Source organism: Ostrinia nubilalis, chromosome 13 (assembly GCF_963855985.1).
Source record: "Ostrinia nubilalis chromosome 13, ilOstNubi1.1, whole genome shotgun sequence".
NCBI classification, from domain to species: Eukaryota; Metazoa; Arthropoda; class Insecta; order Lepidoptera; family Crambidae; genus Ostrinia; species Ostrinia nubilalis.
In genome coordinates this window covers 9,255,832-9,278,559 of record NC_087100.1, presented here as the reverse complement: position 1 = coordinate 9,278,559, position 22,728 = coordinate 9,255,832, and the positions used below count along the sequence as shown (strand labels likewise).

General features: G+C 42.2%; 1 protein-coding gene across 1 annotated transcript; it reads right to left on the bottom strand.

Moving 5' to 3' along the window:
* Nucleotides 1-2: 2 nt before the first annotated feature.
* LOC135077254 (potassium voltage-gated channel protein Shab) lies at nucleotides 3-10,541 on the bottom strand. The gene is made up of 12 exons (XM_063971792.1): nucleotides 10,481-10,541; nucleotides 9,068-9,295; nucleotides 8,301-8,607; nucleotides 4,836-5,682; nucleotides 3,984-4,108; nucleotides 3,560-3,652; nucleotides 3,156-3,233; nucleotides 2,567-2,717; nucleotides 1,770-2,137; nucleotides 1,450-1,522; nucleotides 1,001-1,116; nucleotides 3-408 (listed from the first exon to the last, which is right to left on the bottom strand). The coding sequence occupies exons 2-12, from the start codon at nucleotides 9,289-9,291 to the stop codon at nucleotides 310-312; spliced, it is 2,481 nt and encodes an 826-aa protein (XP_063827862.1). The 5' UTR covers nucleotides 9,292-9,295; nucleotides 10,481-10,541; the 3' UTR covers nucleotides 3-309.
* Between the last annotated feature and the right edge of the window lie 12,187 nt (nucleotides 10,542-22,728).

The following is a 22,728-nucleotide window of genomic DNA, read 5'->3' as shown; positions in this document are numbered from 1 at the left end:
CATAACAATTTCAGAAAATCTTTAATTTTAATAATTGCTTCTTTTTCATCAACTATGCTGTACAAACTATATCGCTTAAATTAGAATTAGCAATTAATAATTGCACGTAAAAAAACTTAACAAATAGGTATCTTCAACTTTTCGATTGGAATGAACGATTATTACATTATGTAATATTTTTTTACAATATTTATAACCCTACTAAATGAAAATCTATTCAACAAGCAGTCACAATCGCCCAATGATATGTTAAAATTATTAATGTTTGAATCATTATTGCGCTCTAATATTGTAGGCGAGCCCGGGCGGCTACGAGACCAGGCTGTCTCGCTCGTGGGGGCCGGCCTTGTGGTTCTGCCCTTTGAAGTCCTTCAGTCGAATTGGCGACGACTCGCTGCCCGAGTCGCCCTGGAATATAGCGTTATAGCGTTTATATTTAATCATTACATAATTATTTAAAAGCACTGGCGAGTTAATATGGGCCCTCGCCCACGGCGACAGAATCGCTACTAGTGCGCGTTAGTCGCATTTGCAACGCACTACAGAAGTGATGCCAAGGCGCTACAGCATCGGGACTGCATTGCTACAAAAAGTCGCCGCGGGCGAGGGCCCTAAGGTCGCTTTGCTGTAACAGTGGCGTCAACTATACCCTGAACATTAGTGAACATTATCGTCCGCTTTAAGGCCTGGTAATCGTTTATTTTTACAAGTATGAAAGTACGTTTACGAGTGTTATCCGTGCTCAGGGTACTGATATGCGCTTAAAACAATACGTTGACTATTGTCTATTCTCGCTCAAAGCACACATGATAATAATTGTTTCAAATTCGATTTTTCCACCAATGTTACTACCGAAGCTACCAAATTACCTACACCCAGGTAGGTATTCCCTCGTGGTTCTTATAAAGGAAGTTTTGAACTTCCGTTTAAAACTTTTATTTACTAAAATTATTTTGATTATTGTTAGTAAAGGTTAAAGAAAAACATTCTGTATACTAACATTGGCGCCAAGCGAAGTGGTCTCCTGGAGGAGGAGCTCGCTGTCGGTTCCGCGCGACTCCTTGTTCTTCAGGATGGACCGCGAGCGCGAGTCACCTTGCTTATTGCCGTTTTTACCTGGAACATAAGGTATATAGTAATAACTTCAACTTTTTCATATTTATTGTTACCTAATACATTTTCAAACATTATTAAGTTCGCTTTGCGGCTGATGTCACTATTTTGTGTGAACAAAGTCGTCATGGTCACTCACGTTTCTGGTAAAGCATATATTATTATTATGGGTGGTGCTCGATAAACATTTGCATAAAAATCAAAGCATTTTGCATACATTTATAATGCGTTAATATAATGCGTAAACAGCATGGCAGAGGGAGTTAAGGAGAGGTTAGAGCAAAAAAAATGTCTACGTCAAAATTTTGATAAAACCAGGGATCAATGGCTATTTACCAAAAAGGATGTGGTGATTGATTATCCTCGTAGCTATCCCTCTCGGCGGCCTCCTCTCCTCCTCCGACCATTCCTGAAAACCAACCCAACCACGTTCTTTTTTACCATGAAATAATTGATTGTTGTACCTATGTACAACTCTCAAAGCGTCTCCGGGGAAGGAAGCATGCAGTCGATACTTTTCACAAAATTAATACCATGCAGACAGGACAACGATACGATTAGTACTGCATAAAGACAAGACTGGGACAGTGCAGGATTCGACAATTCGGGAGTCGTTCGATTTCTCCGATCAGACCGGTATTCGGTTTTGTTCTTACCTGCTGGAAGCGGGCCTTTCTGTGTTTGGGCTTGGCGTCGTCGGGCGGCAGGCCGGCGGAGGCGGGCGCGTCGTCGAGCGGTTGCGGGAGGCTGGTGCGCGAGGAGTCCAGCCGCGGGCCGGGCGCGGCGCCGGCGCCCGCGCCGACCGAGGTCGCGCCGGCCAGGCTCGCGCGCGAGCCCCGCGGCGAGCCCTCGCCCTGAGAACCTTTCGCACATAACACGCCCCCGTCCCCCGAAGCGCTCCTGCGCACACCGTTAAACTCTCCCGACACTGTGCCCCCACCCGCCCCAGAGCCGCCACCGCCGCTACCGTCCAGAGGGTTCACATACAAGTTTGATGAGTCGTTCTCGCATGCGATGTCGCCCTCTGAAGGAAAAGGGTGCGTAAGGCATGATGCAAATGTATCTGTAACGTAAGACATAAGACGCACATGGAGCACGAAAGTGGTGTGTGCTGCCCATACTAAACACTAAAACATGTAACGAGTGAGTGCTTAGAAAAACAACATAGAAGTGAGCTAATGAGGAGTTTTACATTGAGATAAATCGAGGATGCTACGGGAATCTTTAACTACTTGATTACAAGTAAATATCAATGAATCAAAATGAATAATTACTTGATAAGATACAGCATTCATGAAAATTATTTGAGGAGCAATCGTGAACAAGTCGATTTCATGAAGAAAATCCACTCGAGATTGCGATTGATTCGCACAGACTTTGGTAACTTGAATCAAAATGAAGTTTGTTGTGGAATTGTTCACGCTTGCCCAGGTGCTAAGACAAGGCTGCGTACCAGGGCTGTCGAGGCTGTTGGGCGTGGCCTCGGGCAGGGCCTTGGGCGCGGGGTGCCGCTGTAGGCACGCCAGCTCCACGCACACCGGCTGCCGCAGGTCCGACGTCGACATCGGCATCAGCTGCTCCGCGTCTATGAACTCCTTGTAACCCTACCGATCACACAACAAAGTTACGAGGTCTTCATTAAGTATGTATTTTTTTTTTCATGAAGAATACCTTACTCGAATTCGAGGGAATTTTCTGTTAATTGAGAATTCTAACGGTTTTAATTTTAAACATTGCCTACAAGAAATAATATTCTTCTGACTGAAGAAAAGATAGAATAACCCATGAACCAGGGAATATATTGAAATAGAAAAACATTAAGTACCGAAACTAATGAGAAGAATAAGTTAAAGAAAGTTACTTAAATTAAGAGATAGAATAGCAATTATTATACCTTTCATACTTACAGGTAAAACAGCTGGTTGAATGGACTATTAGTATAAAATAGTTTTAGTATAAACAGTAACTCAAAAGGTACGCAAAGCTATACAATATTATTCATTAGTTGTACGCGAGAATGTTATTAATTAGTATCTTAGTACCTTGAACGTGCAAAAACAACATTCAAACTCAGAAGGCAGCTGATCCAAGTCAAGCTGTTTGTCAGCCATCTTCTTTTCCTAGAAAAAGAGAAACCATTAGATGCTACTGTAGTTTTCTATTTCTTTAAGTTTAAAAGCGGTCAAAATCTACACAACAGTAAGTGACAATAAGATATTAGTTAAATGGGTAAGTTTGAAAGCTGAAATACAATCACATTTATCATTAATCTTGTTTATTTAAGTTTGTATGTAGTTAAGTAAATACCAGTGCTCTAGAAGGTTTCTATTCTAATGATTTTGTAAGCTAGGTAACTAACTATATTATTTATCAATCCGTTTTACTTTCAGTGAGTTGGCTGTTGCTAAGTTGCAGCACGTGTTAGCGAAGAAATTAAAATTCTTACTGGTGTTGGTTCAGGATTAATGAGCAAGCGTTTCTCCGGCGTGCCCAGGCCCTCAGTCGAGTACCGGCGCTCTTTCTTAGGACTGCTCTGAAACTGTGACCTACTGTGTTAAGAGCAAGCCAAGTGCGCAAATTTATCGAGTGGGTGCGTCCGCATCTTTGACATGCGTCTGGTTTCGAATCCGTCGCGCAGTTGCAGATTGATTGGGAAGCTTTATTGGGTCAAACAGAAGTTCAAAAGTGGGTGTGCTGGAATAAAAAAGCGATCAACTGATCGTCATCAATTTAGAATTTCGTAATAGGAAAAATAAGCATACTGCACTATAAGTAATCAACTATGAAAACTGTATGTTACCTACTTAGCTCACCGTAAGAAATAGCCACGGGCCGTGGACGCACCCAGGCCGTTCGTTTGTGTCTCTTACCTGGCTAGGATCAGTACTCTGAGGTATCTTGTTGGAGATGGCGTGTTCATACTGTTTGTAGCAGCCGGTGGTCGCGGGCGCTTCACCTTCCAAGCTAGTGGCATCCGCCTGCGACAAGTTGTGTCCTGGAGACACACACCATCGTAAGTAGCCACGATTTTACATTCCTCCACCCGGTTAACTCCAATTTTACGCAATTATTATAATGTAAGAGTATTTATGTCCAAGAAAACGAGTAACATTTAAATAACAGATGATAAACAAGTAGCAGCGTGAACTACACAACACACATTCCACACGAATAGTCTATGAATCCAGCTTCCTCCGGATACACACATCAGAAGGTCCACAGAAGAAATTATTAGTTCTAGGAAGCGTTAGGCTTACGCTGACAATTAACGACCTTAGATTATAGTGTCTTCGCCGCACATCGCAAGCTACACGCGACGCGAGCCCGACCCGAGAACGGACATTAATATTAGGGTCGAGGATGACGACTGTGCAAGTAGCAAGTAGCTCATCTGGCGTCGTCTCTCGCCTCAATGAGGACGCACTTGTCACCTGAAGACAACGAATAAAATACTCTGAGTGCACCACGTGGGAACGGTCGGGTGAAGATAGCTGTAGCTGCGATGTAACGTGATCTGTTTTGATTCTGAAGATGTCGCGAGTCCGGAGAGCTAAACGATACGACACATGCGTTCATTCAACATTCATTGCATTCAATAACACAACACAAATGCGGAATGAGCACGAGAGGCATGCGTGCAAAGTGAAGAAACATACGCGGGCAGAGACACATGACATGGACTGAAAAAGCGGTGCAAGCAGGCGCCCTGGGGCAGTACTGACCTGTGTCCACGATGACGTCGATGAGGTCCATGCTCTTGGCGAACGCGTCGCGCAAGTTAATATGGTGGAACGAGACGATGGAGCCCTCGCGTTTGGCGCGCTCGAGCGCCTCCCGCCTCTTTAGCGCCTTCTCGCGCCGCATCTGATTCTTGTAAAACTCGGCGAAATTGTTGACGATAATGGGGATGGGTAACGCAATTACCAACACGCCGCAAATACAGCAAACTGAGCCGATGACCTTGCCCAACGGGGTCGTGGGGTAAATGTCACCGTATCCGACTGTGGTCATGGTGATGCCGGCCCACCAAAACGTTTCCGGAATGGAAATGAATTTTGTTCCCGGTTCTTCTTTCTCGGCAAAATACGCCAATGAAGAGAATATGAGTACTCCCATCGCGAGAAACAACATGAGCAGTCCGAGTTCTTTATAAGAGTTTCTAAGTGTGAAGCCGAGCGACTGCAGTCCGGTCGAGTGCCGGGCGAGTTTGAGGATGCGCAATATTCGCATGATACGGAAGATTTGTACGACGCGACGTACGTCTTGAAACTGGTCCGTCGCGTTCTTATTCGTTTCGAGCAGAAATAGAGATACGAAATAGGGCAAAATTGCCAGCAAGTCTATCACGTTGAGTCCACCCTTGAAGAACTTCCACTTATCCGGCGAGGCACTGAATCGCAGCACATACTCGAGCGTGAACCAAGTGATGCACACGGCTTCAACCATGGCCAGCTGCGGGTTGTCCATGGGCGCGCCCTTCTCGTCGTACACTTGCATCTGAGGTATCGTGTTGAGAGTGAGCCCTATCGTGGACAGCACGATGAAGAGGATCGATATCACCGCAATCACCTGCAAGTACGCAATTGTGAGGCCGGCGCTCCCCGCCACCGCGCTGCCCGCGGCGCTGCCCGGGGGCGGGCGCCGCGTGTGTCAGTTTGTTAAACTAAGTATGCCAGTGTCTATACATCACTAATCTTCCTACAGTTTTGTACATCGGTATGCTACGAATTCTCGTAGGAGGTTTATGTAAGTAGGTATATGTAAGTATTTACAGTAGGTAAAAGACGGTTAAAGCCAATATCTTATGTAACAATGTCTTAAAAATAATGCTTAAATTTTGGTGTAAAAATAACATCTATACGTGTGATATGTTAGTAGTGTTGTGTGGTCGAGGTGTAGATAGTAAGTAACTAAAATTAATGGGTGAACGGACGTGCGTTTAGTCGCGAGTGGCTTAAGGGGGAGCACGCGCGTCCGTCCATTGCCCGCGTCGCTCGGTTATTCGGATCAGTACCACGAAGCGGAAGCATTAGTGGGTCGATGGGAGAGCGCTGGGGCCGGGAGCGGGAATCGGGACGGGAGCGCGGCGGAGGGCGGGATGGGAGAGGGACGCCGGCGAGCGGCGCTCAGCCGTAGTGGGAGGCGGCGCGGGCGCGGCGCGGCGCCGGCCGCACGCGTGTCCGGGGGCGCCCGCGCCGTCCCGTGCCGCCCCGCACGCGGGCCGCGGAGCGCCGCCGGCGGCGGCTGGTCACATCGCGTAAGCCCATCCCATGTTTGCAACTTTGCGACAACAATTAAGCTTTGTTTTATTAAATATTCTCCATTCGGAGAACGATCGACGCGGCTGTGAACATTTATAAAAATTAACTGTTACAGAAGTATTGTTTCGGCATGAAATGCCTTTCTTCGCGTGAACATTGAATAAGAAAATTAAAATATATATTATATGTATAAATAAGACCTATTTTTACAGTACCTATCCAATAAATATTATAGGAACAGAGTTGCTGCATAAATGTTTTTATTTAATTAAATATTACTACGAGTACTACAAGGATTTTCAATATTAAGCTATGCAGTAGTGGAAGGTAGTAAATAATTAAATGAAGCAACTCTTTTTCCAAAGTGGCTAAGATAATTTTGTTAATTTTCCACGGTGGGTGTAGGGTTTTTTTTTTACAAAATATAGAATGTTATGGAAAATGTTAAAGAAGTATTAAGCGTAAATTGCATGGCACTCTCCCAATACACCGTGGAATATGAACAAAAATAAATGTGTTAAGTACTAAAATTGTATAATATTGTATAAATGTCAGATACTTTGATACAAAAATAAAGGCAAAACCGTTAACCATATTACTTATATTTTGTAAAAATATACCATGATGTTTAGTACTAATGCAGAATTTTCTTAGTTTTTTTTTATTCAAAAAAGATTTTTTTAAATCTCTAACGATTTTACCTCCATTTTATACATATTTTTATAAAACGAAATAAAAAGTGTATTATTTATAATACAGTATACCATACTATACAGAAAGTACAACCTTTTAAAATTATGAAATAAATACATCGAGTTCATATTATAATCAATTTGCTGTGTAGGCAAGCTGCATGAAAATAAGTTCTATAAAAAATTTACAGAAAAAGAAATAAAAAAAGGTACAAAATAATACTTCCGAAGTAAAGGTTCTTCTAAAAAAAAAGAAAAAATAAATAATATTTAATACTTACACGCGCGTTAGTAGCACCGCTGTTGTCGAAATAATTATGAAATGTCGAAGTATGTCTACAAGCTGTAAGGTGATCCAACAAAGTAGCGGAAAGTTTGGTTCGACAAAAGCGATCACATGTCATGGTCACGATACACGTACAACATTTGAACACAACACCACATTCCATAACACAACCAGCGACAAGACACAGACACGACATCCAAGTAGGAGCAGCGAGAGATAGATGTTATTCATGCACCACAAAAACTACACGGTCGTACAAAAGCCTAGTTCCTAAATAAACCTACGAAAATACCTAGTCTTATTAAAACTAACTCACTTAACTTTAAAAAACTATTTACAGGTACCATTAAATAAGTATGTGCTTCATATCGAGTAATAATTAAGAATGAGAAAACTTGAGCAGCAATTAAACAAAGTAAAGTTAAATGAGTTCCATACTTCGAGTCCTGCCATTGTCTGTGATGTTAAAACTCTCCAATGATGTAAAACTGTGCAGTGCAGATAATGCACTTAACTATTGAATAAAAGTGTATAACAATATTATGTTGCCAGTGCGTAAGCTTTTCCTTTTTAAGTAGGTATACACAGAAATGGATTTCTTAATATATGTAATTAGCATTAACTTCTTTGTAAAAAGTGTTTACTGTGTACTGAGTGTGACCTACAAAGTTCGTGTACAAAAGACGTGTGTGACAAATATATTTTACATAAATAACGTATAGAATAAACTGTAAAATCTACTATCTACATAAAAATACAATATAAGTGCAAAACTTTGACATTGTAACTATTCAAATTGCTCACAGTTGACAAAAGCGTTAAATTTTATATTGGCTATACCTTCCCGTCATCAATAAAGTTAACATCCTTGGCAGCATTGCTAGAGTGGCACGATTAGTTGAATATAATTTTAGTGTCTTTTAATAACGGAGTCAGACAATACGTTACCCTAGCTGCAATACTGGTCGTGGGCTTCTCGAGCAAGTCCCAGAGCCACTTCTGGTACTGAGCGCAGGTGCCCTGGCCGAACTCTTCCTCTTCTCTCTGCCGAAGGCTCTCGGCCTCTTTGCGCATTTCTTCGTGCACGTGCTCTTTCCGCTGGTGGTACTTGTGCTGGCAGCACGACTCTAGGTAGAGCTCGTCGACGCCCCAGTACTCCAGGTCATCGCTGAACGCCAAAACGCACATCTCGTCCACTAAATGCAATTTTCCAGTGCGGTAGAAGTTCAATATTGAACTGAAGCTTTTCGGGTGCCTGAAAAGTTACGAATTCAAATGTTAATAACAATGCAATAACAATAATATATCGCTGCATAAGAAGAACGACACTACATTCTTTATGATGTAAAGAATAATCACATGCAGTACAGTAACTGTCATTAAAATTTGCAGTGCAGAATCAAAATTATGCAATTCGTTTTCAACCACTCTTCTGCCTTCGGCCTGAAACGCTCTACCGACGAGCAATTTTCCGTTTTACCTCACGTTCATTACAGCATCAGAAAAAGAGAGACAAAAATTACTGCTGTCTTTGTTTTGCTTTGAATAAAAGCTCTATCAAAAAAATACCTACTCGTTTTCTTGACCGCCTCGTGCGTGCTGCAGTCTCGCAGCCGCCCGAGTCGAATCATCAAACAGCGTCAGAGTCAGTGATATCAGAGTGAGGCGGAGCTGAAAATTACTGCTGTCGCTCTTTTGTAATGAAAACTCTTTACCTATCGAAGAAGTACTCGTTGTCTTGCAGCGAGTAGTCGTCGCACAGCTCCGTGATGGCCTCGTGTGTGTTGCAGTCTCTCAGACGCCCGAGCCTCGTATGGGGCAGCCGCTCCAGCGTCCGCCACAGCACCTCGTGCCGGACGCCGCCCACGTTGATGATCACCCGCTTGCTCAGCGCCTTCGCGCGGAGCATCATAAACGGCTCCGGCGGTAGGGACGACATTGATCTGGAAATGTTGAAGAACACAATAAGAAAGACGATAAAAGCACTTGAAAAAGATAAACGGGTTATAAGTTACAATTTCGTTTTGTCTAATGCTTTGAATGACCATGGTTCTGCCGTGGTTCTGCGCTGTGCTCTACCCCAGAGCCAACCATTCAGCATCATCAGGTAGGTACCTACCTATAGTCTTATAGTCGCGGGAAGCAGCTAGATGCTTGCAGACGGGTCGTTGAGGAAATCCTTGGAGATGGAGGCCTCTGTCCAGCAGTGGCTGAAATGTTAATAATTTTTCGTTCATTACCTACCAGCCGCGGCAGTGTTTAGTCGCTTTACTAAAAGCGTAGATTTTTTAGGCAGCGTGCAGCATTTCGGCACCGCTGGTCGTGTGATGCTTAAAGTTATCACGGCGCTCTTCTTTGCTCTACTTTTTCTTTTTCCGTCCTCATCAGCATTTTGTCTTCACAGCAGGAGCACGATTTTCTCTCAAAAAATTACTTTATAGTGTTGGTATTTACCTGGAATGCGCCCACTGCAGCGCGGCCGCTTTGCTCGCCGCGGCTGGGACATGCGCCGGCGCGAGCCCGCGGTCGAGCAGCGCGTCCGGCGGCGCCGCGAAGCCCATGGACGTGGGCGGAGGCGAGTCGCCCACTTAACTTTCATATCACCTTAATTTACTAAAAGCCTACATTTTTTAAGCAGCGTGCAGCATTTCGGCGCCGCTGGTGTGATGCTTAAAGTGACCACGGCGCTCCTCTTTGCTCTACATTCTCTCTTTTTCCGTCCTCATCAGCATTATGTCTTCACAGCAGCAGGAGCACGATTTTCTCACAAAAAAATAACTAGTGTTGGTATTTACCTGGAATGCGCTTGCTGCAGCGCGGCCGCATTGCTCGCCGCGGCTGGGACATGCGCCGGCGCCCGCGGTCGAGCAGCGCGTCCGGCGGCGCCGCGAAGCCCATGGGCGCGCACGGAGGCGAGTCGCCCACGTAACTTTCATATCACCTTAATTTACTAAAAGCCTACATTTTTTAGGCAGCGTGCAGCATTTCGGCGCCGCTGGTGTGATGCTTAAAGTGACCACGACGCTCCTGTTTGCTCTACTTTCTCTTTTTCCGTCCTCATCAGCATTTTGTCTTCACAGCAGGAGCACGATTTTCTCTCAAAAAATTACTTTAGTGTTGGTATTTACCTGGAATGCGCCCGCTGCAGCGCGGCCGCATTGCCCGCCGCGGCTGGGACATGCGCCGGCGCCCGCGGTCGAGCAGCGCGTCCGGCGGCGCCGCGAAGCCCATGGGCGCGCGCGGGGGCGAGTCGCCCACGTGACTTTCACATCACCTTTATTACAAGCTTACAGTGTTTAGATAGCGTGCGGCATTTCGGCGCCTCTTGTGGTCTACAGTCTTATATGACCACGGCGCTTCTCTAAGCTATACTCAGAGCCAACGCCAATGTTACTCGTACGGAATTCCACTGCAGAATCACATCCCTCTTTCAAGAAAACTTATATTTACCTGGAATGCGCCCGCTGCAGCGCGGCCGCATTGCCCGCCGCGGCTGGGACAGGCGCCGGCGCGGGCGCGGGCGCCGGCGCGAGCCCGCGGTCGAGCAGCGCGTCCGGCGGCGCCGCGAAGCCCATGGGCGCGCGCGGCGACGAGTCGCCCAAGTGACTTTCACATCACCTTTATTATAAGCTTACAGTGTTTAGATAGCGTGCGGCATTTCGGCGCCTCTTGTGGTCTACAGTCTTATATGACCACGGCGCTTCTCTAAGCTATACTCAGAGCCAACGCCAATGTTACTCGTACGGAATTCCACTGCAGAATCACATCCCTCTTTCAAGAAAACTTATATTTACCTGGAATGCGCCCGCTGCAGCGCGGCCGCATTGCCCGCCGCGGCTGGGACAGGCGCCGGCGCGGGCGCGGGCGCCGGCGCGAGCCCGCGGTCGAGCAGCGCGTCCGGCGGCGCCGCGAAGCCCATGGGCGCGCGCGGGGGCGAGTCGCCCACGTAACTTTCATATCACCTTAATTTACTAAAAGCCTACATTTTTAGGCAGCGTGCAGCATTTCGGCGCCGCTCTACTTTCTCTCTTTTTCCGTCCTCATCAGCATTTTGTTTTCACAGCAGCAGGACCACGATTTTCTCTCAAAAAAAAATTACTTTAGTGTTGGTATTTACCTGGAATGCGCCCGCTGCAGCGCGGCCGCATTGCCCGCCGCGGCTGGGACAGGCGCCGGCGCGGGCGCGGGCGCCGGCGCGAGCCCGCGGTCGAGCAGCGCGTCCGGCGGCGCCGCGAAGCCCATGGGCGCGCGCGGGGGCGAGTCGCCCACGTAACTTTCATATCATCTTAATTTACTAAAAGCCTACATTTTTTAGGCAGCGTGCAGCATTTCGGCGACGCTGGTGTGATGCTTAAAGTGACCACGACGCTCCTGTTTGCTCTACTTTCTCTTTTTCCGTCCTCATCAGCATTTTGTTTTCACAGCAGGAGCACGATTTTCTCTAAAAAAAAATAACTTTAGTGTTGGTATTTACCTGGAATGCGCCCACTACAGCGCGGCCGCATTGCCCGCCGCGGCTGGGACATACGGCGGCGCGGGCCCGCGGTCGAGTAGCGCGTCCGGCGGCGCTGTGAAGCCCATGGGCGCACCCCCGAGCGAGTCGCCCACGTAACAGCAGCAGGAGCACGATTTTCTCTCAAAAAATAACTTGAGTGTTGGTATTTACCTGGAATGCGCCCGCTGCAGCGCGGCCGCATTGCCCGCCGCGGCTGGGACAGGCGCCGGCGCGGGCGCGGGCGCCGGCGCGAGCCCGCGGTCGAGCAGCGCGTCCGGCGGCGCCGCGAAGCCCATGGGCGCGCGCGGGGGCGAGTCGCCCACGTGACTTTCACATCACCTTTATTATAAGCTTACAGTGTTTAGATAGCGTGCGGCATTTCGGCGCCTCTTTTGGTCTACAGTCTTATATGACCACGGCGCTTCTCTAAGCTATACCTACTCAGAGCCAACGCCAATGTTACTTGTACGGAATTCCACTGCAGAATCACATCCCTCTTTCAAGAAAACTTATATTTACCTGGAATGCGCCCGCTGAAGCGCGGCCGCATTGCCCGCCGCGGCTGGGACAGGCGCCGGCGCGGGCGCGGGCGCCGGCGCGAGCCCGCGGTCGAGCAGCGCGTCCGGCGGCGCCGCGAAGCCCATGGGCGCGCGCGGGGGCGAGTCGCCCACGTGCCAGCGCGCGGCGCCGCGGCCCGCCCCCTCGCCACCCATGCCGCTAGCTCATGGCGCCGGGCGCCGTCGCTTCATTGGCGCGATGATTCCCGGCTACCCCTTTCAAACTGAAACAAAAAATACAATTAACCTTTAGTACCTACCATAGAACATTAAGGGCATTTGGATGCTCTTTCTCAGGTTTTGAAAACCAAAGAGGAAAACTTAGAAAGAGAAGACAAGCAAGGCCGCCTATACTGAAAATATCTATCAAATCAAATCAGATCAAATCATTTATTCAGTACCTACTTATGGCCTTTCGGGTCCAGCAGTACATGTCCCGAATACAGCTTGCCCTACCACCATATTTAACTGTCACTAAAAAACGTTAGACACATGTCTGAAATATTAACCCTACCTAGGTACCTATCTGTTAGGAGAACCGTGACATTGCCCAATATTTGTCTCTACGTGCTACATGGACCAAATTAACCAACCGCATTGAACACAAGTTTGTTTGCACGCTGCTGTTTACTGTTTGCCAATATTGGCTGACAAACCTCGTACTTATTACCTATATTAATTTTTCGTAGATCAATCGTTTTTAACAACAGTTATTTAGACCGTAATAAATCATATCTACTTACTATTCGCACCTCCTATCTATAAAATGTCATAAATAGCATAATCAGGTGCACCAATCTAGGTTCATACAAATAAGTAAGGTAATAGTCAATTTCCGACCCTCTTTCAGGCACTCCAGACATTGATTTAAGGGTAAGCTGGCAATGTGCCAGGGATCTTTAGCATATCATTATTAAGTGAAATTGGGGACTATTCCAATTTCGTTCTGATGTCATTTATTTTGCTTCAATTATCCTAAAATTCAGTTCAGGAAACGGGGCTGTCTTAAGATTTGAATGTGTACCTGCGTATAGATAGGTACTTATTGTACTTAACGTACATAATGTAACATTACATTATTGACGATTTATAAAACCGGATCCTTAATTCACACTTTTTCAATGAAATCTGTAAGTGGTCACATCCACCTTATAAAACTATTTTTATAAGGTGGATGTGACCACTTACAGATTCGATCGAATGCTCTTCTTTATTTAACAGGCTTTACAGTCAATCGATATAGCAATTCTAAGAAGCATACAACCAACGGAATATACACAGCGCGAAATTTTACATCAATTCACTGTTTACGTTCTGATTGCAGTGGTGGATTTACCAGCAGGCTGAATAGGTTGAAGCCTAGGGCGGCAAATTTTAAGGGGCGGCAGATGTAGTTCATAATTATTTTTTACATACACAAAGTAGATAGGTAGGTACGTATTTCGGATACGAATATATCAATGTTCGCCAGGCCAGTCAAATAAGATCCAACAGAGATTTCATTATGTCTCTATGCGAGTTCAGTCCGTATTTATTTATCCCTACTTATTATTTGATGAATGCAATGCATTCACAATCATTTAGATTTAATAATAATAAAAATTTCCTGACCTAGATTATCACAATGCAAATATAAAATGCTTAACAGCATCATAGGTCAGGGTGTCAGTATCGCGGCATCGTTAAGAAATATATGGAGTTCCTTCAATAAAATGTATAGTGGAACAAACATAAAATCAAAGGAATCATTTCAATTTAAAATTAAAAAAAAAGATGATTTCACAAAAAAAAAATTAATTACCTACCTACTGCTTTAAACAAAAAAGTGTTAAGTTTTTTCAATGTTCTTTAGTTATATTAAATCTCACATGAAGATCCTCAATCACAAAGACATTAAGCCTAGTATATATTTTATTTTATTCACTTCTACGCACACCTTACATACTTTGATACTTTATGCATTTCAAGAAGCGAAACTATGTTACATACATTATTAAAGCCAATTTCGTATATGCTACGAAACCGAACATTTCAATTACATGTCTACAAGTAGCCCAACATATTGCGATTGGGATCGGTCAATTTCGTAATGAACAGACTTGGCCGGGCGCTAGCGCTAGTGCTGTTATATTAATATTTCAGAGTGGCTGATGGAGCATCAGATCGATACAGGGGTTTCCCTACTCACGTCTGTATTGGCTACGTATGTACTGACTTACAAGCGAACCGAAAGGGCCGTGTGAGACAGATTTCCGCCTTGATCATAACAACTACTTATTATTTAATATTCCTAAATACGAATTTAAATTCAACTTAAGCTTTCAAACAAGTATTGCATTTGAAGCATTACCTGCCAAAGAAAAAAAAGCGCGGCTCTGTTTACCGCATCCAAAAGTAAAATTAGATATTAACATTCGGTATAGGTACTAGCACTACCTAGACTCGAGTCGAGAATGAGGCTGCATATCCTTACCTAAATATGAAATAGGTTGTGTGACCTACTTACGTGCTTTATGCACACTATCACAAACTACGGCCACAATTTTTAGAGATAAGCTGTAAAGTTTAAAATTGAAATACGTGTTAGGTAACTTAGGTTACTTAAACTTACTACGTAGTAATTATTAAGCCGAGTAAAATATTGAACATTTCGAAAGCAGTGACCTATTTCCCAAAACTTGTTTCGTATTCCCTAAACCGGCAAAGGGTGCTATCAAAAACGCATGAGTTTACTCGGCGCAACTCTACCCTGTCCCTTTTAGTTTACGACTGTTGTTTTCTAATATTTATGCTGACTATGTACAAAAGTTTCCATGAAATGATTCACTCACGCATTCATAGCATTCTCTAACAAAAAGGGGGATTATATTGCCCCGATCGACGTTTTTATAGCCTTAAATAAAGCTTGTAAAAATGTTTTCGTTGTAGTTTTTCCTTAAAGCCTTCTTCCTACTTAGTAGAAAGTGTATAAAAAATTATACGTATTTTACCACTCGTGCTTATCTAAGAATTCCCAACTAGCATTTTGCCTAAAAAAAATCACTACTCAGGTTACTTATAACTATAAATTCATTATAAATGGAAGGACAACAAGCCTTCGCCTCCCGGGTCCCGGCGCCTAAGAGGCTGCGACGGCGAAGATTCGGGAAGTCAATGGTCCGTGAACAGTTGACATTACCCATAGGGATGCTTCTGTGTAATGGGAGTACGATATAACAAGCCTAAACCTATTGCGTAATAGAAAGTTCAATATGTTGGACAATGTTACGTACTAGCATCTAGATGTAGTTAGTCTTTATCACGGATTTATTTATAACGTAAAGCTCACCCCCAATAAAATGGAATTGCGTTTCGTTTTGGATAGCGAATACGTATTTCAATTAAGTGCAGCTCCGGATCTGAACGTAGGACACCGTCGATAATTTTTGCAATAGTGGACATGATAAAATTGGGTCAGTGTGCAACCGGTAAGTGCGCGTTTTACGTGAAAAGTAAATACGTTATACATCGTCCACGGCTAAACGTTATTACGTGCGAAAACTCAGTGAAAAAGTTAGTAATATTGCGTTATCATTTTTAAAAATTGTTTAGAAAATCACGTGTAATAAGTGTGTTCATTTTAATTTCATCACCAGAATGTTGCCGGACGTAAACAACAGTCTTAATTTATTTTAGCAAAACAAGAAGAAAGAGTCCGTATAATATGCGGTTTTAATTTTTTGGGACGTTTTTTTTAAATATTACCATAACTACCTACTTTATTCGTATTTTATAATCCGGCTCTAACGATTCCGTTTTCGTATCACTTGCTACGAATCTACGGGCGCTACGGGTGCTACGAGTTAACTTTTAATCCGTTCTCGTTAATATAATTAACATAGATAACCGCGACCTGTATACCTGACAGTGAAGCATTGTGACAAACTCAGCGTACTGATAGGAAAGGCATCATGTGACAAGTCACGAGAGCAATAATGCGGTGGGAGGGGTGAATCGATGCGCAGGGCCCGGCGCGCCCTACGGCCCTATCAAGCCTTCGCGGATCGACCTAATCTAATAATAGCGCGACATTCAATGCACTCGGCAACGGAACACCACCGCGCTTTGTTTTCCGATTTCCATTCCAACGGTAGATAGAAACTCGCATTAATTAGATCAAGGTGTGCGATACGTATTCCGTTTACGTGGAGCGACTGCGTGCCTTCATTATTGTCACGACGAAGCTTTAATTATAAGGCATAATTGGTCTACTCAATGAATACGTCGTATCACTCATAAATTAAATGTCAAGATTATTTGTGAATAGAGTCCGTTCCCTACATGTTATTATAGCTCTACCATACAATACAATTACAATTATGTTAGGTACCTATTGTAATAATTTGTGTAACTTACATGTTAAAATCGTATATTTTATGGCCATGTTGCATAAATTGCCCTGTCTTATTTTTATTTGTTCACATTGAGCCTTATACGCTTTTAACAGCGTGACATAAAATTCGAAGTGTGGCAGTTTCGACTATTAAGTACGAACAAGAGCGTTCGTTTTTTCGATGTCAAATAGTTTAGTGGAGTTTAAACTCGGCACTTAACTTTTTCCACCCCGTAATTACCACTGTAACGTCGGCATAAATTGTTTCACGAAAGAACACAAGAGCACGCGAATCAAACTACTTTGCAATTTTTACTTTCGTAGCTACGCCTACTATAGTGTATCAATGAAACATTTCACATTAAAAATATTGACAGTTATTGTAAACACATAAATCACTAATAACTCAGTAATAGGCAAACATATTTAGTTTAGAACATTTATGTATTATTGCAATGGAAGATTGGTTGTTGATGGTGTTGATTTTGGATACTCCAATTCAACTATAAACAATCATAAAAGACTGATTTTAAATTATGGCCATAAAGGGCTAATTATACTTGACGTACACAACATACGTCTCTTAACACAGATAAGGGCAAAAACTTAAAGTTTAAGGACACAGACATCGCCCTACATACGCGGATATATGGGTCAAAATATCCGTAGTCCATAACGGCTCATTACCACGGCGCCACACGGTCTGTGTCGGTTCTTACGAGTAACGAAGCGAAAACAACACCCATAAATAGTACAAGCCTACGAAAACACCAGGAAATCTTGCAAGGAAAACATATTGGATGGGACCATTATGTAACAAAACATTGCAAAGCTTATTACGAGTTTCAATCTCTTTATGGGCTCTTTTATCTATCGTCTTGACTAAGCTTTCTTGAAAATTACTTTCATAGAAAGCCTGTTGAGCGAACGTTACATATTGACAGAACTTTTTCTTTCAAACAGGTACTTTTAAAGGTATCCATTCAAAGCTTCATCGTAATAAGCTTCAGATAGGTACGGTGTATTGTTATGTAATAGGCTAAAGCGAGAGAGCGAACAAGTGCTTAATGGACTTGGATCGAGGGTGGAGACAGCCTCCGTATTGATCTGAAGTTGGGAGCGGGACAGACGACGCCGGTAGTAGATAAATAGTGATATGCTCGACTTTTTGTAACTTTTAGCGCTTACGTAACGCCAGATAACTTCTGACATCCCCCCAGCCGTGACGGCAATCGGAAAAACTGCCTCCCGCGAGGTCAACAGTCTCGAGTGAGTTGGTGAAATAGTTGAACTGGAAATTATTAATACTTAAAAGTTCTGTAATATAAATACAGTAACTTTGGCAATAACAATAAACCATTACCCAAAAAAACGAAACACGCACTGTTAAGTACATTGGGATTGCGACAAAATAACTGTTTGTTTGTATACCAAAATAACGATGGAAATCTTTTTTCAGATTATGATTCTTTTACATTAAAATATGTTTTTGATATCATATTTCTGAAATTATAGCTAGTTAATCTTTATAAATACATATTTTATCACTACTTATGAAAAGAGTGTGAATTCACTCAAACTCCCGGCGTTTTAAAATCATGAATGGTGCTTGGTACCTCATTAATTTTTTCTTCAAAGAGCAAAGTCTCAAAAGAGAAATACTCTGATGAATTGCAGGCTTAAGGTTTTAAAATATGTACGCAAAAGAAGTAGGATGTTTACTTATTCAGCGCTGAGCGACGGATCGCGCCCCTCGAGCCTCCTCAAGAATGTGCGGCTTTACGTAACCAAGGTAATTTAGGAGACCCGTCTAAAATTAGGTAACGTTACTATAAATAGACTTCTTAGCTACCTACACGGTCTTGTTTAATAATATTATATAAACAATGTTACGGTTTTGTGGTAATTTAATAGATTATTAACCTTAGACTCCTCTCGAAAGATTGCTTTGAAGAGGCACTTGTGTGAAGGGGCATAGAAGAGGAGATAAGAGGAGGGGATAATTGAGAATATTTGAAGCTGAAATTAAATCTATAATTTTGTATTTTACGAAAAAATTAGGACTTGACAAATTGAAATAAACGTTTCATAGCCTTAATTTTTGAATTAAGTAAGGACACTCAAGTGAAGATTATTAAAATAATCACTGTTATAAATCAATGCTTTAGCTTGAATCGAGGTTTAAGTGTCATTTAACAAAACGAGTAGGTATGGGCCTAGTATCTGAAAGCTGAATCAGAATCAAATTGTCAAAAGTTGGCGGCACGCCATAGACTAATTTAAGGCAATTTGTAAAATTATTATGAATAAGCATTTGCATGTTTCATATTCACGCTACAAAAGATACCTACGTTACGTTTCATTCAATCGTACCTATTCGGAGTGTTCTATTGTAGGTATTTGTTTGGTCGGATTTCTAAGAAATTTAGAATGTTACACGAAGCTGTATTTAGTGTCTAGTTTATTTTTCTGCCGTTTGTCCACACTTGGATTGACGCGCTGTTTGTGCACGCGTGCCTGTGTAAAACAACCATTTTGCCGGGATGTTGTGGCTGTAAATGGATTAACAAATACGTAGAATTCCATTGTTACCACGTCACGTGTGTGATTCCCGGGATACCTGATTCTGAGGGTCTTAGCGTAATAAACGTAAATAAATTAATACAACACACACAACTAAGGTAGCACTCACGAGTGTATTTATCTATTATATTGGGGACTTTTACTTAAAACCCATATTTTACAGAATAATATACAGGGTGTTAGGTAAATGGGTGTATGAGCCGACACTAACCCATGTTAACATGGTCATATAAATGGTATGGTGAAGTCAGAAAATTGATATCTTCATTTTAATTATTTTAATTTTCGTACACTTCGGAATTCATAAAAAAAAAATTGTATGGAAATTAAAAAAATTAAAATGGTGAAATCAAATTTCTGACTTCACCATACCATTTATATGACCATGTTAACATGGGCTAGTGTCGGCTCATATACCCATTTACCTAACACCCTGTAGATTTAACTTCCATTTGAAAGCAATAACTAAGGTGATTTTACAAGTGTTTTGCATGTCACACGCAAGAGCTTGAAATGTGTGTTATTATGTTTATATTTATAAAAATGTGTTAATTTGTAAATTATTGAATACTAATAGTGTCTCTATTAAATCATACATACCTACATATTACAGTCTATCAATCAATTAGACATTTTTGTTTAATAAATTTATGAGCACACTCAAACGGTTTTGTAAATTGTAATCAAAAACATACAACTATAAATTGAAAATTGTGTTGTAAGAATTCATCAGCTGTTCTTAATGTGCAGAACGTGTAACAGGACGGCTCATTGAACTGCTCTAAAATATGCCTTTGAGGAAACCGAACTTAAGCACGAGTCGTTATTATACGTAAGTATAGGTATTTTAATTTGAACACTCCTACGGTATCCCAATATTGAGTGAGAAACATTACATAAAGATACTTTGAAAAGTGTTCATACGAATATTTTTTCATATATTCACTGACAATATTATACTTACCCTAAAACTCACGATGCCACGATATGATAAATATTGGACGCTATCAAAACATTTTCAAGCTTTAAAACATGTTTGTAAATCTAGGTCAACAAGCAATGTTACAGCTAATAACATATGCCGTAGTCTGTAGCACATACGTAGCAATATCGGGCGGGCGGTAGCGCTACGAGCCGTAGCCGGACCGTAGCAGCCTGCTACGGCTCACCTCTGACCTTTCGCGGCGAGCGAGCGAGCGAGCAGCGTTCCGGTTAATGTAGCCTCCGCAACGCAACCCCGCTCTGAGCTTTCAGTAATTGAATTCGGAGCACGTGCGCATGAATAAACGATTTTAATACCTTTCAGAGGCCATCGTCAATATAATACCTGTCATCTGAATACACCTATAACCTTTCTCGACATTGTGCTATGATTAACCTCACTATCAAAAGATCACATCAATATAGAGGTACGGCCTTAACAAACGATACCAACACACTGCTATGAAACGGCAATTATGCTAAATAATGTACCAGCCACCTACCCATTAAAATTCTGCTTTGTAATTGGAAAATAATGAATGACGATCAAGCTGCGATTATGGGTTCATATTTCAAGCTTCGAAATCGAACCGGCTGTAATGACTTTAGTAATTATATGGCACTATAGAACGCCCGATCGTTTATGTATAGGCTTTGATTTTTACAAAATACTATTTACAGTCACAATAATGATCCATTAAACTACAAATATACATATAAAACATGTAGGTACTTGTTAGTTAGTCAAAGACTCAAATATCATCTAATGAGATGTTTATTTGCAGATTAATATAAATAAGGTTCATTATCGCAAAAAATATTTCCATGCTTCATGAAGGAATTTTAAGAAATGTAAATTGTAATTTATTTGCATTTTTATTCTTATTTAAACATCCGAAAGATATTACGAAAGAACGTTTGACGTCTTCTTCAAACGAAAAAGTAGCACCAATCATATATGAAGCGATTTATAAGCCTCATTGAAATAAATAAGATATTTTAACATAATATATTTCAAAACATGTCTACGCAAATTAGTGCAAATGTGCAAGACTAGAAATGTACAATTACGAGAAACCTAAAATTCTTATTTTACAATACATAGGCCAATTAGTGTAGGTATAAGCTAATTTTTGGCTATATGAAAAATAATAATACGTAAGTATATTGAGCCCAAGAACCGTCATCATCATCATCATCATTGAGACTTTATCCTTATGCTATAACTGTCAGACTTTCTGTGGAACAATAAAATTAGTCGCGCCATTAAATGCCGAATTGACGTGGTGACCGGGGGCGTACTACCTCAATTATAGGACCTGTTTATCTGCCCTACCGTACCGGTCAGCCGTTGTAAAGACAATTGTCTACTCACGGACATTGCCCGCGGGCGGCGTGACCGGAGGGAGCGGCGAGCGTTCGGCGAACGAACGAGCAATGTTTTCTAATAACACATACTTCTGAATTACAATCTAGATTTAAGCAAAACAATTTTGTAAAAATATTTTTTTGAAAATTGTAATTTGTCATGTGTTTTATAAAATAAAATAAATAAAAATAAAATGTTCGGTTCGCGAGCGAACATCTAAGAAGACGATCCTGACGCACTCTCTTCAACGACTTTGCACAAAACGGTCTCGATAACATTGTATTATACCGAATAGATAATTAATTTCATACAGTCCACTCTTTTCATTTATAAACTTCCACTACACTCACTATCGAAGTAACAACAATCTTAGGTGGAATTGTGTAAAGCAATCGTTATCATTTGACAGTTCATAACGTACGATTATTCTGTCAAACGTTTTGTTAATTGACTTTATCGCACGTTATGAACTGTCAAATGATTACGATTACTTTACACAATTCCACCTCTGTTCAGGTTGAGATTCACAGATGGTTCAAACTTGCAGTGCAAGTGTGGTTGTGTTCCCCAGTCGATGAAGCACATGATGTCGTGCCCTGCGGCCCTGCGTATCCAAACTGCACGCAGGAAGATTTAATAAATGCTACTGACAACGCCACTCTTGTAGCAGAGTTTTGGACTGACACTGTGTAGGTTTGTTGTCGACACGACAAGAAGAAGAAGAAGATCTGCCCTACGCAAATTTAGATGCTGGGCAACTTTATTCATACCAATAAAATAATGAAGCATATAATAAAATTACCTACCTATGCATGCACATAAAACGTTCTGCTGCATGTATAAAGTTTATTCACTGCTAATGAAACCGTTGTGTATTTTATGACTTTATCATGTTCGATGCAATTGCCAAATGTTATTGCACATTAGGTGATGACATAAGACACTCGTATATAGAGCTCATTAATGACATTTACAACCTTTAGCATTCGATTTAGCACTTTGATTCTTCGAAACGCCTA

Excerpts from the sequence above, each read along its gene's own strand:
- LOC135077254 (XM_063971792.1), bottom strand. The coding sequence starts at position 9,291 with ATGTCGTCCCTACCGCCGGAGCCGTTTATGATGCTCCGCGCGAAGGCG. Across the intron at positions 4,109-4,835 it reads CGACGTCATCGTGGACACAG|GACACAACTTGTCGCAGGCG; the intron begins GTCAGTACTGCC and ends GTGTGTCTCCAG. Across the intron at positions 2,718-3,155 it reads GTTGTTTTTGCACGTTCAAG|GGTTACAAGGAGTTCATAGA; the intron begins GTACTAAGATAC and ends TGTGATCGGTAG.